This window comes from Bufo gargarizans, chromosome 1 (assembly GCF_014858855.1).
Source record: "Bufo gargarizans isolate SCDJY-AF-19 chromosome 1, ASM1485885v1, whole genome shotgun sequence".
Taxonomy (NCBI): Eukaryota; Metazoa; Chordata; class Amphibia; order Anura; family Bufonidae; genus Bufo; species Bufo gargarizans.
This window is the reverse complement of record NC_058080.1, coordinates 542,758,444-542,773,427: the sequence shown is the minus strand read 5'-3', so window position 1 is coordinate 542,773,427 and position 14,984 is coordinate 542,758,444. Positions and strand designations below refer to the sequence as shown.

The 14,984-nt window shown below is 45.0% G+C and overlaps 1 protein-coding gene across 1 annotated transcript in view; it reads left to right on the top strand.

Annotated features, from left to right (window-relative positions):
• Positions 1–704: 704 nt before the first annotated feature.
• DGCR2 (DiGeorge syndrome critical region gene 2) overlaps positions 705–14,984 on the top strand; it is a 74,646-nt gene continuing 60,366 nt past the window's right edge. Inside the window, exon 1 of the mRNA XM_044275538.1 lies at positions 705–996. Coding sequence (XP_044131473.1) covers positions 918–996 — 79 coding nt within the window. The 5' untranslated portion in view covers positions 705–917. The remainder of the gene's footprint in view (positions 997–14,984) is intronic.

Here is a 14,984-nt window from a genome sequence, read left to right as displayed (position 1 = left end):
CAAACCACATTTATTACAGTCTTAAAGGGCCGATCATAAATCTGACTTGGCTAAGGCTACTTTCACACTTGCGTTCAGAGCGGATCCGTCTGCATTATATTGTAAAAAAAAAATTCAAGTGTGAAAGTAGCCTCAGACGGATCCGTACAGACTTTACATTGAAAGTCAATGGGGGACAGAGCCGTTTGAAGATTGAGCCATAGTGTGTCATCTTCAAACGGATCCGTCCCCATTGACTTAAATTGTAAGTCTGGACGGATGCGTTTGGCTCCGCACGGCCAGGTGGACACCCGAATGCTGCAAGCAGCGTTCGGGTGTCCACCTGCTGAGCGGAGCGGAGGCTGAGCGCTGGCAGGCGGATGCATTCTCAGTGGATCCGCGTCCACTCAGAATGCATTAGTGCCAGACGGCTGCGTTCGGGGCCGCTTGTGAGAGCCTTCAAACGGAGCTCACAAGCGGACAGCTAGTGTGAAAGTAGCCTAAAACTGACTTTAGCCATATGTTAAAGTGGAGTGAGCTGTCAGAGTCATGATAAATCTGGCCCAAAAACTGCCCCTCAGAGCTACATTCCTATTTCCACAAGACTAAGGTCCCAGTCCTCCCGCCCACACTCCGGTGTGCTCCGTCTTCACGTGACCCACTGTAAATCCCGCCCCTAGAGCGCTGTGATTGGCCGCGTTGTGTTCTGTTTGTTGTGAGGGGACGGAGGCCGCCATCTTGTTCCCGGAGATAGGAGCAGCGGTGCATTACCCGTTACCGAATAAAACTAGGGGACGTGCGTCCTCCGGGAGAATTAGGGGTGTTGTACACAGCCACGGTGACACGCGCCTAGTGCCGGGACCGGCGCCCGCTACGCTCCCCTTGTGCGGCGAGTGTCCGGTTTTCGTTGCTCTGGAGGGAGGATGAACGGAGGATAAATGGTGCCCAAACCGGACAGCGGCACCTTCCTCGTCCTTTTCCTGCTCGTGCTAACCCTGACCGAGCCGCTGCGGCCAGGTGAGTGCTCCGGTGGGGGGCGCGGCCTGTGGGCTGAGGTTCATTAAAATGGCGTGCACGGAGCCCGGGTGAGGGGTTGCGCTGCAGTCCTGCACCTGTGTGTGACTGAGGAGGCCGGGGGCCGCCGTGTAATGCTCGGCCATCGTGTCCCCAGGTCTGTCACAGGAAGGTCACCCTATCCAGCCGGGCCTGCTGTACATGGCGGTGCACTTTTCTGGTCACCCCGGGTCATTTGAGCAGTAGGTGGCCCATATCAGTGACACCTATTCCCTCTCCCAAATTGTCTGTCACTGTGCAGATGTGACACCAGTGAAATTAGCTTTTTCCCCCAGAAGCATTTCTCTTATACTGCTGTTTCTACCTATCAAAGTCAATGGAAGGAACCCACCATGTCAGACTGCACAAGGCTAAAATCCACTGAAATTCAGCAGTGATGAACATGAGGTGTACATGGCAGTATCCCAGCATACAGTCCTGAGCGAGAGCACCGCAGCAATACCTGGAGTATCCCATATTCACTACAAAGACAAGGGCAGAACGTTAAAGGGCTTCTGTCAGCCCACTAAACCTTTTTTTTTTTTTTTTTGTTAATAATAATCCCTACACTGCGAGCTCCCTATACATAAGCTAAATGTTCATTTTGGTTCTGTAGATTTTGTTAAAAAGCTATTTTTATAATATGTAAATTACCTTGCTACCAGCAAGTAGGGCGGCTACTTGCTGGTAGCAGCCGCATCCTCCTCTCATCATGACGCCCCCTCCGCTGTGTGATTGACAGGGCCAGGGAACGGGTTCGTTCTCTGCTGGCCCTGTTCTAATTCAAAATATCGCGCCTGCGCCGTACCTGTCTTTTAATCGGCGCAGGTGCACTGAGAGGCGGCCGCTCCATCCTCAATGCGCCTGCGCCGGGTGTAGATGTGACGTCATCGGCGCAGGCGCATTGAGGATGGACCGGCCGAGAGAGCGGCCGCCTCTCGGTGCACCTGCGCCGATTAAAGACAGGTACGGCGCAGGCGCGATATTTTGAATTCAAACAGGGCCAGCAGAGAACGATCCGGTTCTCTGGCCCTGTCAATCACACAGCGGAGGGGGCGTCTTTATGAGAGGAGGATGCGGCTGCTACCAGCAAGTAGCCGCCCTACTTGCTGGTAGCAAGGTAATTTACATATTATAAAAATAGCTTTTTAACAAAATCTACAGAACCAAAATGAATATTTAGCTTATGTATAGGGAGCTCGCAGTGTAGGGATTATTATTAACCCAAAAAAAAAAACAAGGGGTTGTCTGATGGCGGTCACCCGGGGGTGCACCACCAATGAGGCCAGGTGAGGCAGTCGCCTCAGGCAGCAGAGAGGCTAGGCTCACCCCTGCGATCACCTATTCTCACTGGTGGAAGCTGTCTCGAAATGCGTTTCTCCTGCGCTATATAGAAAATGCCTATTTGCAGAGAAGAATAGGACATGCTCTATATTTTTGCGGGGCCACAGAATGGACGTATGGATGCAGACAGCTGTCTGTGCTGTCCACATCTTTGGGGCCCAGTTAAAATAAATGGGTCTGCACCCGTTCCGCAAAATTGCAAACCTATTTATACGGGTGTGAATGGACCTAAGGGTGAGGTCAGATATAGATTTTATTTTTTTCCCTCCCTATACAGAAAATTGCTGTTCACAGGAAATGCATTGATTAGTAGTGTTGAGCGAACTTGTGTTTTAAGTTCGGGTTATAGGTTCCGCTACCTCGGACCATAACTGAATTCTAGGACGGCACGCACCACGGAAGCCTGTGAGAGGCATTCCGTCGTAATAGAAGCCTAGGCTAGCCATATGACTGAATGCAATACAGCAGGATTGCCAACCTGCAGCCCTCCAGCTGTTGCAAAACTACAACTCCCAGAATGCCCGGACAGTCTACAGCTATCGGCCTACAGCAGGGTATGGTGGGAGTTGTAGTTTTACAACAGTGGGAGGGCCGCAGGTTGAACATCCCTGCAATATGGAATGCCTCTCACAGGCTTCCGTGGTGTGTGCTGTCCTAGAAGTCCACAGGTCCGGGGTAGCGCAATCCATTCTACCATAACCCAAACGTAAAACACAAGTAATTAAAATATTGGCCAGGGATGTGAAACATTAATGTAACATTCAGTAATTTTAAGTGTGTGTGTGTGTGTGTGTGTGTGTGTGTGTTCTCACCTCACTACTCCAACCCCCGCCTACTACATGTGACCTATCTTTGCCCATGCCCCTGGCTATCTGATTTGCAGCCAGTACTGACCACTGGCAACTCTACCCTTTTACCTGTATTCCCTGCCCTTCTCTGTTACAGGGACCAGACCTGCCAGTGCTTAGCGCTGTGTGTGTAGAGCAAGGATGCCCAACATGTGGCCCTCCAAGCTGCTGCAAAAACTACAACTCCCAACATGCCCTTATATCCGGGAATGCTGGGAGTTGTAGTTTTGCTGGAGCGCCGCAGGTTGGGCCCATGTAGAGTATAGTGGTCCTGTACTCCACATAAAAGTATCTCCTCTGATGGATGGAAAAGCATTCTGCTTCTAAGTAGTCTACTGGTCGTCTCTTACATGTCACGGATTTAATGTACTAAATTGACCCACTTTAGAAGAAAGACAGGAAAAGACAATTATGTCGAGACCCTAGTTAGAGCCCAGAGGCTCGGGTTTGTACATTAACCCCTTTTGTGCCACCGTCAGGAGCTATAGTAACTTATTCTACAGGGCCATTTACACATGAGGATCGGTTCTCGGCTGATTAAGTCTTTTATGGGGACAGACAAATGATGCAGGACGTCTCGGCACGCGCACAAGTGATTGCACATGTTGTGCTGTGTTTTCTCTGAAATGCCACAGCCCCTCAGAGTTAGGCCCCTTTCACACGAGCAAGGTTTTATTTTTTTTCACGCATCAGTTCTGCGTTGTGTGAGAATCGCAGCATGTTCTATATTCTGCATTTTTCACGCAGCCCTGGCCCCATGGAAGTGAATAGGGCTTCAGTGAAAAACGCATTGCATCCGCAAGCAAGTGGGAATGCAATGTGTTTTTTACTGATGGTTGTTAAGAGATGTTGTTTGTAAACCTTCAGTTTTTTTATCACGCGCGTGAAAAACGCATCAAAACGCATTGCACCCGCGCGGAAAAAACTGAACGCAATCGCAGACAAAACTGACTGAACTTGCTTGCAAAATGGTGTGAGTTTCACTGAACGCATCCAGAGCCAATCTGTATCGTTCATGTAAAAGAGGCCTTAGGGTCCATTCACACATCCTTAGTTCAGGGTCCTCATCCGTTCTGCAATTTTGCAGAACAGGTGTGGACCCATTCATTTCAATGGGTCGCAAAAGATGCAGACAGCACACTGTGTGCTGTCCACATTAGTAGTACCATTCCGTGGCCCTGCAAAAAGGATAGAGCATGTCCTATTCTTGTCCACAAGAACGTGTGAATGGACCCTAAGGGCTCATGTGCCCGTGCTGTGAACAGCAAAAAGTATTAACTTGAATGTCTGCACCGTGGAGCAAAATCCCACAGAAAGCACATGGGGGGGGGGGGGGGATTTATTGGGACTGGTGTAGTGTGTACCCTGGTCTTGATTTGTCCTGTGTAGGTGTGAGATGTGCAACAATTAAGAGGAACCCCTCATGGTGCATGCTAGGACACCCATGCGCCTGAACTGAAAGCCACTTGGCCAGGCACTTGAGTTGGGCTCTAGAGGTCCTGCCCACACCCGGCCCTGTGTCTGGAAAAGTGGATAGGGTGTCTGAGAGAGCCAAAAATGTGTACTTTTTGTCACGAATCTGCACTTGTGACAGAAGTTGGAACTTTTCTGCACCAGTTTGGCGTACATCCATAGTTGTGCCATGAAGCTCCCTGTGAGGATTCGTGCAGTTTGGTCAGCACCATCCTGATGACGGGCTCCTTTACAGTAAATATACATTTCTGAGTGTTGTCTGGTTTACTATTTGCTTTCTGAACCCAGTATTATTTTGCTCAAAGCAGAAAGTCATTCACTTTTATTGTGAAAACTTTTTACTACTTGAATGAAAACCACAAGCTTAGTGTTTCTAATATCTAGTTTGGGGGTTGGTTTCTGGCACGGGGCTGCCTCCATTCTTCTGCATTTTCAGGGTTCTGTATTGATCTGAACTGCGGGAAGCCCCATTACAACAGTCTGAATGAGTCCTAAGGTGGAGAGAAGTGTCCTTTCCTTTATATTTCTACTTCTTTACGGATCCACTTCTGTGTTTGACTCTCCAAAAAAACTGCATGTGTGGCTCAAGTCTTCGGCATAGGACCAGCTTACAGCACCTAGTTGCTTATAGGTTCTGTGTCGGGTCATATTTGCACCATATACGTTCTTTTTCTGTTTATTGACACGATTTTTATAATTGCGGTTTTGCTGGAGAGAAATGAAATGGTTATTTCGGGGATGCAGTGGAGGGCAGGTTCAGTCAGATTGAACAGGTAGTGCTTTGTTGCTATTGCTGATAGTGGTATCTGCTCCATCAGTAGGAATAGAAAACCAGGGCAGTGGGCTGGAAAATTGCAAATGCATCCAAGATTTCTAGAACAGTTTGCTCACATTGCATGCGGTCTAGCATAACGTTTGAACAAATTGAACTGAATGAGTGTTATGCTGACAGTGTCTGTAAAATGTCAGCATAAAGCTCAGCCAGTCCGATGTGATCCTGTTACTAGCTGGCAGCCTGCAGACTCTATTTCAGCACGTTTCTGGACTGGAAGATAAGAGTTATATATTATCTATTGTAGGAAGGCGCAAGGGACCGTCGTTGACGAAAGGTATGTGTCACCGAGGTTCCTGGCCTCGGTGGAGTAAGAGCAAGTTTTCATGTGTCAGCAGCAGTTGCTGTTTGACACCTTGCTACTTAGTATAGCTGTAATAGCTGATCTGGGACGGCTCTTACTGGGAGTAGTCAAAGTGCTTGGTGGGTGACTACTTCCCACATTCAAGGCTGGGTCTTCACTGGCCTATGTTAAAAGTCCAGCCAGCAGTGTTAGGTGGTGGTTATTACCTCTCTCTGACAGAGAAGTTCTGGCAATCGCTGGTTTGGGATCTGAGCCGTGTGCTAGGCAGGAGGTCTGCTCTGTCCTGAGCAAGGCTGATCGGGTGTGAATTAACACCTAGGATAACAGGTGACTGTTTTGCTGTAAGAACTGACTAGGTGTGAACAAACACCAAAACTGCAAATGGACTGTCGTACTGTTTTGTTGCCATAAGTGTGAATAAAACACTGAATTTTTTTAGTTACAAACTGGTCTTTGCCTTTATACTGCGTCTGCTTGTCCTGTCTACCAGAGCGAATCTCCACACTACAGTATCATCATGGTCCCCTTTATTATGACTGCCCCATAGAGTTGAAAGGAGTAGACGGATGTGTGTGTGTGTGTGTCTTCTGCAAATGGGGAACACGGGTCAATTAAATGGGGAACACGGGCTCCCATTCAAGTGATGATCAGGGGCCCCAACGGTTGGACCCCAGCCTATTGGGCACTTCTGCAATATCCTGTGGATAGGTGATAAGTTGTTGTCATGGGACAACCCCTTTTTATATTTTTAAAAACTTTTTGTACTTTTATTTTTATTCCTCTTAGGGGACTTTAACATGTGATTGTCGGATCGCTTCTCCCATAGACAGCAATGGTTTAAGATTGCTTCCTTTGGGAGATTCACACCTCCCTTGATTTTTGGTGCGGAGGAGTCGTTTGGTCCCCGGGAGCAATTGACCACGACATCTGAGGGTTTAAGTCTTCGCCGATCATGGATTTTGCCTCTGTGTGTCTGTTGTGTAAAACGCTTGCTATATTTAAAGCCCCGACTTGCACTGTACATGGATGATCAGAGCAATATGTGTGACTTCCATTATTATTTTGATAACTGAACGATGAATCCTCCACATTCTGCCTGGAATGAAATGAAATTAGATGGAGAAAGAGAAACCAGAGGTGGCAGAAGATGTGGGGGACTGACATACCGTAGTGGTTACACTCACCTGAGGCTGTTGTCAGGCACCACCCCTCTGTAGTCGGCTTAGTATGTATAGTCCTCACTGCTGCCCTGGAACAGAGGTAACGCAAGCAATGGTCCTACATCGAGGCTCTCGTTCGGCAAATGAGAGATCTCTAGCCGGTAGGTTGTCGCCAAAAATGTTTTCATTAGCTTGAACAACGCGTTTCACGGGCGGATCGCCATTTTCATCAGGTTATGGCACTGTGCCTGAGGTTTTGTATATTCTTTACAGTTTTGCAGACGGGTGATCTGAATGTCAAGTTCCGATGCATTGCTAAGGCTACTTTCACACTTGCGCTTGATCGGATCCGTTCTGAACGGATCCGATCATATTAATGCAGACGGAGGCTCCGTTCAGTACGGATCCGTCTGCATTAATAACTTAGAAAAATTTCTAAGTGCGCAAGATGCCTGAGCGGATCCGTTCAGACTTTCAATGTAAAGTCAATGGGGGACGGATCCGCTTGAAGATTGAGCCATATGGTGTCATCTTCAAGCGGATCCGTTCCCATTGACTTACATTGTAAGTCTGAACGGATCCGCTCGCCTCCGCACGGCCAGGCGGACAGCTGAACCGCCTGGCCGTGCGGAGGCGAGCGGAGCGGAGGCTGAACGCCGCCAGACTGATGCAGTCTGAGCGGATCCGCTCCATTCAGACTGCATCAGGGCTGGACGGAGGCGTTCGGGTCCGCTCGTGAGCTCCTTCAAACGGAGCTCACGAGCGGACCGACGAACGCTAGTGTGAAAGGAGCCTTACGTGTAATTAAAAAAGAAATGTATATTGGTAGAACAGGATATATGTGATTTGGGTCCTGTTGGAAAGAAACCCATATTCTTCTGGTACTGTATTTTGTTTGGTCAGTAAAACGTAGCAGGCTGCACTCTTTTGCTCTGTCAAAATATCCGAACCTATCCAAGACCCTGGCAATATGTTCCAAGTGTTAATTCTTGGTCTCTTAGACTTTCTTCTCTGATCCCTTTTGGAGTGGACCTTCTGTTCTCTGTGGTTATACTCCAGTTTGTACATGAGCCCTCTTCCTTCATATGCCTCCATTTTTTTTTCCTTTTAAATATGGACCTGCACACATTGCAGATTATGTGCAGATTGTCGTGCAGGAAAACTGCTGTGTAAAACAGTACCAGCAAAGTAAAAGAGATTTGCCAAATCTCGTGTGCATGTTGTGGATTTTGTACTCGTAGCAATATACCTGCCGTGAGGATATTAAAGGGATTCTGTCACCTCTCATAACCCAAAATCGGATTTTAAACCAGTCATGCTCCACAGCTTACCTTGAATCGGCTGTGCTCTTCTATCTTGTAATCCGTTCAGTAGTAAAACGACTTTTTTTATAATTATGCAAATTAACGCTGAAGGTGCCCAGAGGGGCGTTATGAAGTCTCGCGCAGATGCAGTACCCACTGAGGGCTGCGCCAGTGCGATTTGCTGGAGACTGAGGGCAGGAGCTTCATCGTCGTCACTGGGCATGCGCCGAGCCCAGTGACGTCCGATGCTCGCTCTTCCCTCAGTCTCCAGCAAATCGCACTGGCGCAGCCCTCAGTGGGTACTGCGTCTGCGCGAGACTTCGCTCGGCCGTCAGTGAGGGGGAGGAGAGGGATGACAAGCTGTGGGCGGTTAGGGATTCTGAAGGAAGGCGTTTTGGGCACTGTAAGAGGGGCGTTACTGGGCACACTAAGGGGAACATAACGCCCCTCTGGGCACCTTCAGAGTTAATTTGCATAATTATAAAAGTCGTTTTACTGCTAAACTACTGGACGGATTACAAGATAGAAGAGCACAGCCGATTCAAGGTAAGCTGTGGAGCATGACTGGTTTAAAATCCGATTTTGGGTTATAAGAGGTGACAGAATCCCTTTAACCACTTGCCATCTGGGCCATTTGCCCCCTTCCTGACCAGGCCTAATTTTGCAAAACTGACATATCTCACTTTGTGGTAATAACTTTGGAACGCCTTTACTTATCCAAGTCATTCAGAGATTGTTTTCTCGTGACACATTGTACTTCATGATAGTCATAAATTTGAGTCAATATATTTCACCTTTTATTTATGAAAAAATCCCAAATTTACCCAAAATTTTGAAAAATTAGCAATTTTCTAAATTTCAATTTCTCTGCTTTTAAAACAGAAAGTGATACCTCATAAAATATTTATTACTTAACATACCACATATGTCTACTTTATGTTGGCATCATTTTGGAAATGTCATTTTATTTTTTTAGGACGTTAGAAGGCTTAGAAGTTTAGAAGAAATTCTTAAAATTTTTAAGAAAATTGCCAAAACCCACTTTTTAAGGTCTGAAGTCACTTTGTGGGGCTTACATAGTAGTTACCCCCATAAATGACCCCATTGTAGAAACTACACCCTCAAGTTACTTAAAACCGATTTTACAAACTTTGTTAACCCTTTAGGCGTTCCATAAGAATTAAAGGAAAATGGAGATCAAATTTTTTTTCTTTCACTTTTTGGGCAGATTTTCCATTTTAATCCAATTTTTTCTTTAACACATCGATGGTTAACGGCCAAACAAAACTCAATATTTATTACCCAGATTCTGCGGTTCACAGAAACACCCCACATGTGGTCATAAACTGCTGTATGGGCACATGGCAGGGCGCAGAAGAAAAGGAACTCCACATGGTTTTTAGATGCCATGTCCCATTTGAAGCCCCCTGATGCACCCTTACAGTAGAAACTCCCAAGAAGTGATCCCATTTTGGAAACTAGGGGATAAGGTGCCAGTTTAATTGCTACTATTTTTGGGTACATATGATTTTTTTGATCATTCATTATAACACTTTATGGGGCAAGGTGACCATAAAATGGGTTGTTTTAGCACAGTTTCTATTTATTTATTTTTACAGCGTTCACCTGAGGGGTTCAGTCAAGTGACATTTTTATAGAGCAGATTGTTACGGACGTGGCGATACCTAATATGTATACTTTTTCTTATTTATTAAAGTTTTACACAATAATAGCATTTTTGAAACAAAAAAATGTTTTAATGTGTCCATGTTTCGAGAGCTATATTTTTTTATTTTTTGAGAGATTTTCTTATGTAGGGGCTCATTTTTTGCGGGATGAGGTGACGGTTTTATTGGTACCATTTAGTGGGACATACGCATTTTTGATCACTTGGTGTTGCACTTTTTGTGATGTAAAGTGACAAAAATTGCTTGTTTTGACTTTTTTTTTTTTTTTTTTACGGTGTTCACCCAAGGGGTTAGGTCATGTGATATTTTTATAGAGCTGGTTTTTACGGACGCGGTAATACCAAATATGTCTACAGGTCCTTCTAAAAAAAAAATAGCATATTCTGATAAAGTTCATTATTTTCTGAAATATACTGATAAACATTAGACTTTCATATATTTTAGATTCATTACACACAACTGAAGTAGTTCAAGCCTTTTATTTTAATATTGATGATTTTGGCATACAGCTCATGAAAACCCAAATTTCCTATCTCAAAAAATTTGCATATTTCATCCGACCAATAAAAGAAAAGTGTTTTTAATACAAAAAAGTCAACCTTCAAATAATTATGTTCAGTTATGCACTCAATACTTGGTCGGGAATCCTTTTGCAGAAATTAGTGCTTCAATGCGGCGTGGCATGGAGGCAATCAGCCTGTGGCACTGCTGAGGTGTTATGGAGCCCAGGATGCTTCGATAGCAGCCTTAGGCCTATTGCACACGACCGTATGGCTTTTTCAGTGTTTTGCAGTCCGTTTTTCATGGATCCGTTGTTCCGTTTTTTGTTTCCGTTTCTGTTCCGTTTTTCCGTTCCGTTTTTCCGTATGGCATATTTAGTATACAGTAATTACATAGATAAAATTGGGCTGGGCATAACATTTTCAATAGATGGTTCAGGAAAAAACGGAACGGAAACGGAAGACATACGGATGCATTTCCGTATGTGTTCCGTTTTTTTTTGCGGATCCATTGACTTGAATGGAGCCACGGACTGTGATTTGCGGGCAATAATAGGACATGTTCTATGTTAAAACGGAACGGAAAAACGGAAATACGGAAACGGAATGCATACGGAGTACATTCCGTTTTTTTTGCGGAACCATTGAAATGAATGGTTCCGTATACGGACCGTATACGGAACGCAAAAAACGGCCAGTAAACTGGAAAAAAAAACGGCCGTGTGCAATAGGCCTTAAGCTCATCCAGAGTGTTGGGTCTTGCATCTCTCAACTTTCTCTTCCCAATATCCCACAGATTCTCTATGGGGTTCAGGTCAGGAGAGTTGGCAGGCCAATTGAGCACAGTAATGCAATGGTCAGTAAACCATTTACCAGTGGTTTTGGCACTGTGAGCAGGTGCCAGGTCGTGCTGAAAAATGAAATCTTCATCTCCATAAAGCTTTTCAGCAGATGGAAGCATGAAGTGCTCCAAAATCTCCTGATAGCTAGCTGCATTGACCCTGCCCTTGATAAAACACAGTGGACCAACACCAGCAGCTGACCTGGCACCCCAGACCATCACTGACTGTGGGTACTTGACACTGGACTTCAGGCATTTTGGCATTTCCCTCTCCCCAGTCTTCCTCCAGACTCTGGCACCTTGATTTCCGAATGACTTGCAAAATTTGCTTTCATCCGAAAAAAGTACTTTGGACCACTGAGCAACAGTCCAGTGCTGCTTCTCTGTAGCCCAGGTCAGGCGCTTCTGCCGCTGTTTCTGGTTCAAAAGTGGCTTGACCTGGGGAATGCGGCACCTGTAGCCCATTTCCTGCACACGCCTGTACACGGTGGCTCTGGATGTTTCTACTCCAGACTCAGGCCACTGCTTCCGCAGGTCCCCCAAGGTCCTTCTCCACAATCTTCCTCAGGGTCCGGTCACCTCTTCTTGTTGTGCAGCGTTTTCTGCCACACTTTTTCCTTCCCACAGACTTCCCACTGAGGTGCCTTGATGCAGCACTCTGGGAACAGCCTATTCGTTCAGAAATTTCTTTCTGTGTCTTACCCTCTTGCTTGAGGGTGTCAATGATGGCCTTCTGGACAGCAGTCAGGTCGGCAGTCTTACCCATGATTGCGGTTTTGAGTAATGAACCAGGCTGGGAGTTTTTAAAAGCCTCAGGAATCTTTTGCAGGTGTTGCGAGTTAATTAGTTGATTCAGATGATTAGGTTAATAGCTCGTTTAGAGAACCTTTTCATGATATGCTAATTTTTTTTAGATAGGAAATTTGGGTTTTCATGAGCTGTATGCCAAAATCATCAATATTAAAACAATAAAAGGCTTGAATTACTTCAGTTGGTGTGTAATGAATCTAAAATTTTATGAAAGTCTAATGTTTATCAGTACATTACAGAAAATAAAGAACTTTATCACAATATGCTAATTTTTTGAGAAGGACCTGTATTTTATTTTATTTGTTTCACTTTAACACAATAATAGCATTTTTAAAACCATAAAAATGATATTTTAGTGTCTCCATGTTCTAAGAGCTATAGTTTTTTTTTTTTTTTTTTTTTTTTTTTTTTGAGAGATTTTCTTATGTAGGGGCTCATTTTTTACGGGATGAGGTGACTGTTTTATTGGTACCATTTAGTGGGACATACGCATTTTTGATCACTTGGTGTTGCACTTTTTGTGATGTAAGGTGACAAAAATTGCTTGTTTTGACACCGTTTTTTTAATTTATTTTTTACGGTGTTCACCCGAGGGGTTAGGTCATGTGATATTTTTATAGAGCTGTTTTTTACGGACGCGGCTATACCAAATATGTCTATTTGTTTTTTTTTCTATTTTTAACATTTTTTCCTTACTTGGGGAATTTATTTTTTTACATGTGAAACCTTTATTTTATTTTTATTTTTTTCAACACTTTTTTTATTTTACACTTTTCGTCCCCCATAAGGTCATACAAGACCTCTGGGGGACATTTACTTCACTTTTTCTATTTTTTTTCACTGTTGATTTCTCCTGTAACTGGGGCTGACTTAGTAGCCCCAGTTACAGGAGAAATGCACCCCCCAGAGAGGCTGTACAGCGCAATATAGCGAGAGACCTCACACAGCTCCTGCACTCTCCGGTCCCGGCGGTCACATGACCGCCGGGCCGGAACAGGAAGCGCATAGCGCTTCCTGCTCTGCATACACAACGCTCAGTGAGCGCTGTGTATGCAGCGATCTAGAAGGCAGGGACACCTTGGCACTGTCCCTGCCTTCTCTCTGGGTTGCCCTGCTGTCACTGACAGCGGGCAACCCGATCAGCAGCTGCACGATTAGCGTGCAGCTGCAGTTCTGAACGGACGTTCAGAAACGTCCATTCAGAAATAGAGATCCACCCATAGGACGTTTATATCCTATGGGCGGATGGGAGGAGGTTGAAGACCACAGCATTTCACTTGTTTGTGCAGATCTGGGACTGATATATTGTGGTTTCCCCATAGACTTCAATGGGGTTGTGAAAATACACAGGAAATTTGCACCAAAAACCACATAAAAACTAAGCAAAAAAAGTGATAAGTAGTGCAAATAAACATGTGTTTTCCGCATACAAATCCTCATTGTGCACAGGAACCCGAAGGCTAACTGCACACGGGTGCGAGTAGACAAGCAAAAAATTAGCAATTTTGCTGCAGCTTCACACCCTTGTATTGAAAAGGGTGAAATCTGCACAAAAAATTAACATGTTTGCGGACTTCTAAATCCACATGGCAAGGTCTATTTCCTCACAGAAGGAAAATTCTAATGTACGTGAGACTTGTCTAATGTCCTGCGCTTTGCTGGTACTGTTATATAAAAAACAAAATGTGTGCAGTAGGGTTGCACCGGGTATTGAACTTCCACTACCCAATTGATACTTTTTCACCCGGAACAATACGATACCGGGATTTGCTTTTTCTTGATACTAGGCTGCGCTACTGCGCAACTCAGTATCTTTTCTCATTAGAGAACATGGCGTGCTCCATGTGTGCCATGTTCTCATCAGTAGCACAGAGTCCCTCCCTCCTCACTGCGCCACCAATTAAAACATTAAGGGGAGGGTGCTCTGAAGCTGCCACTGCGCCACCAATTAAAATAATTAACCCCTATTTAAATTGTATGGAGCTGCAGGACGGGTGCTGGCTGTATCATACGGCCGGCACCTGTCCGCAATGACAGGGAATGGAGATCCAGCAAAATCCTGTGATTTAACCCCTTAGGTGCCGTGATCAATGTTTTGGGTTTTGACATTACGACGTTCACTGTGCGCTAAAAATTACATGACACTCTCTTATTTTGCAGATCAATATGATTGCGGCAATACCAAACTTGTATAGCTTTTATTTTGTTTTACTACTTTTATAAAAATATTTTTCTGACCACCATAACGTTTTAAAATTTCCATCCACAGAGCTGTATGAGGGCTTCTTTTTTTTTTGCGAAACAAACTGTAGTTTTTATTGGTACTATTTTTGTGGTACGCATGACTTTTTGATTATTTGGCTATTTTCGCAACTTTTTTTATAATTTTTTTTTTTTTTTAATCTTTTTTGGAACTCCCATAGTGCGTGCATGCCGTTCTCTCCTTTACTTTCTGGAGATAGGTGTGGGATCCACTTCTGGGACCCTCACCTATCTGACATTGATGGCGTGGCACTGCCCATTATTTAGAAGGTCACAATAATGCACTCTAAACTGAGTAAGGCTACTTTCACACTGGCGTTTTGAATTCCGTTTGTGAGATCTGTTTCAGGGATCTCACAAATGGATCAGTTTAGCCCTAATGCATTCTGAATGGATAAGGATCTGTTCAGAATGCATCAGTTTGACTCCGTTCCGCCTCCATTCCGCTCAGGCTGCGGACACCAAAATGCTGCTTGCAGCGTTTTGGTGTCCACCTGGCGATGCGGAGCCAAACGGATCCATCCTGACTTACAGTGTAAGTCAATGGGGACGGATCCGTTTTCACTGACACAATATGGTGCAGTTG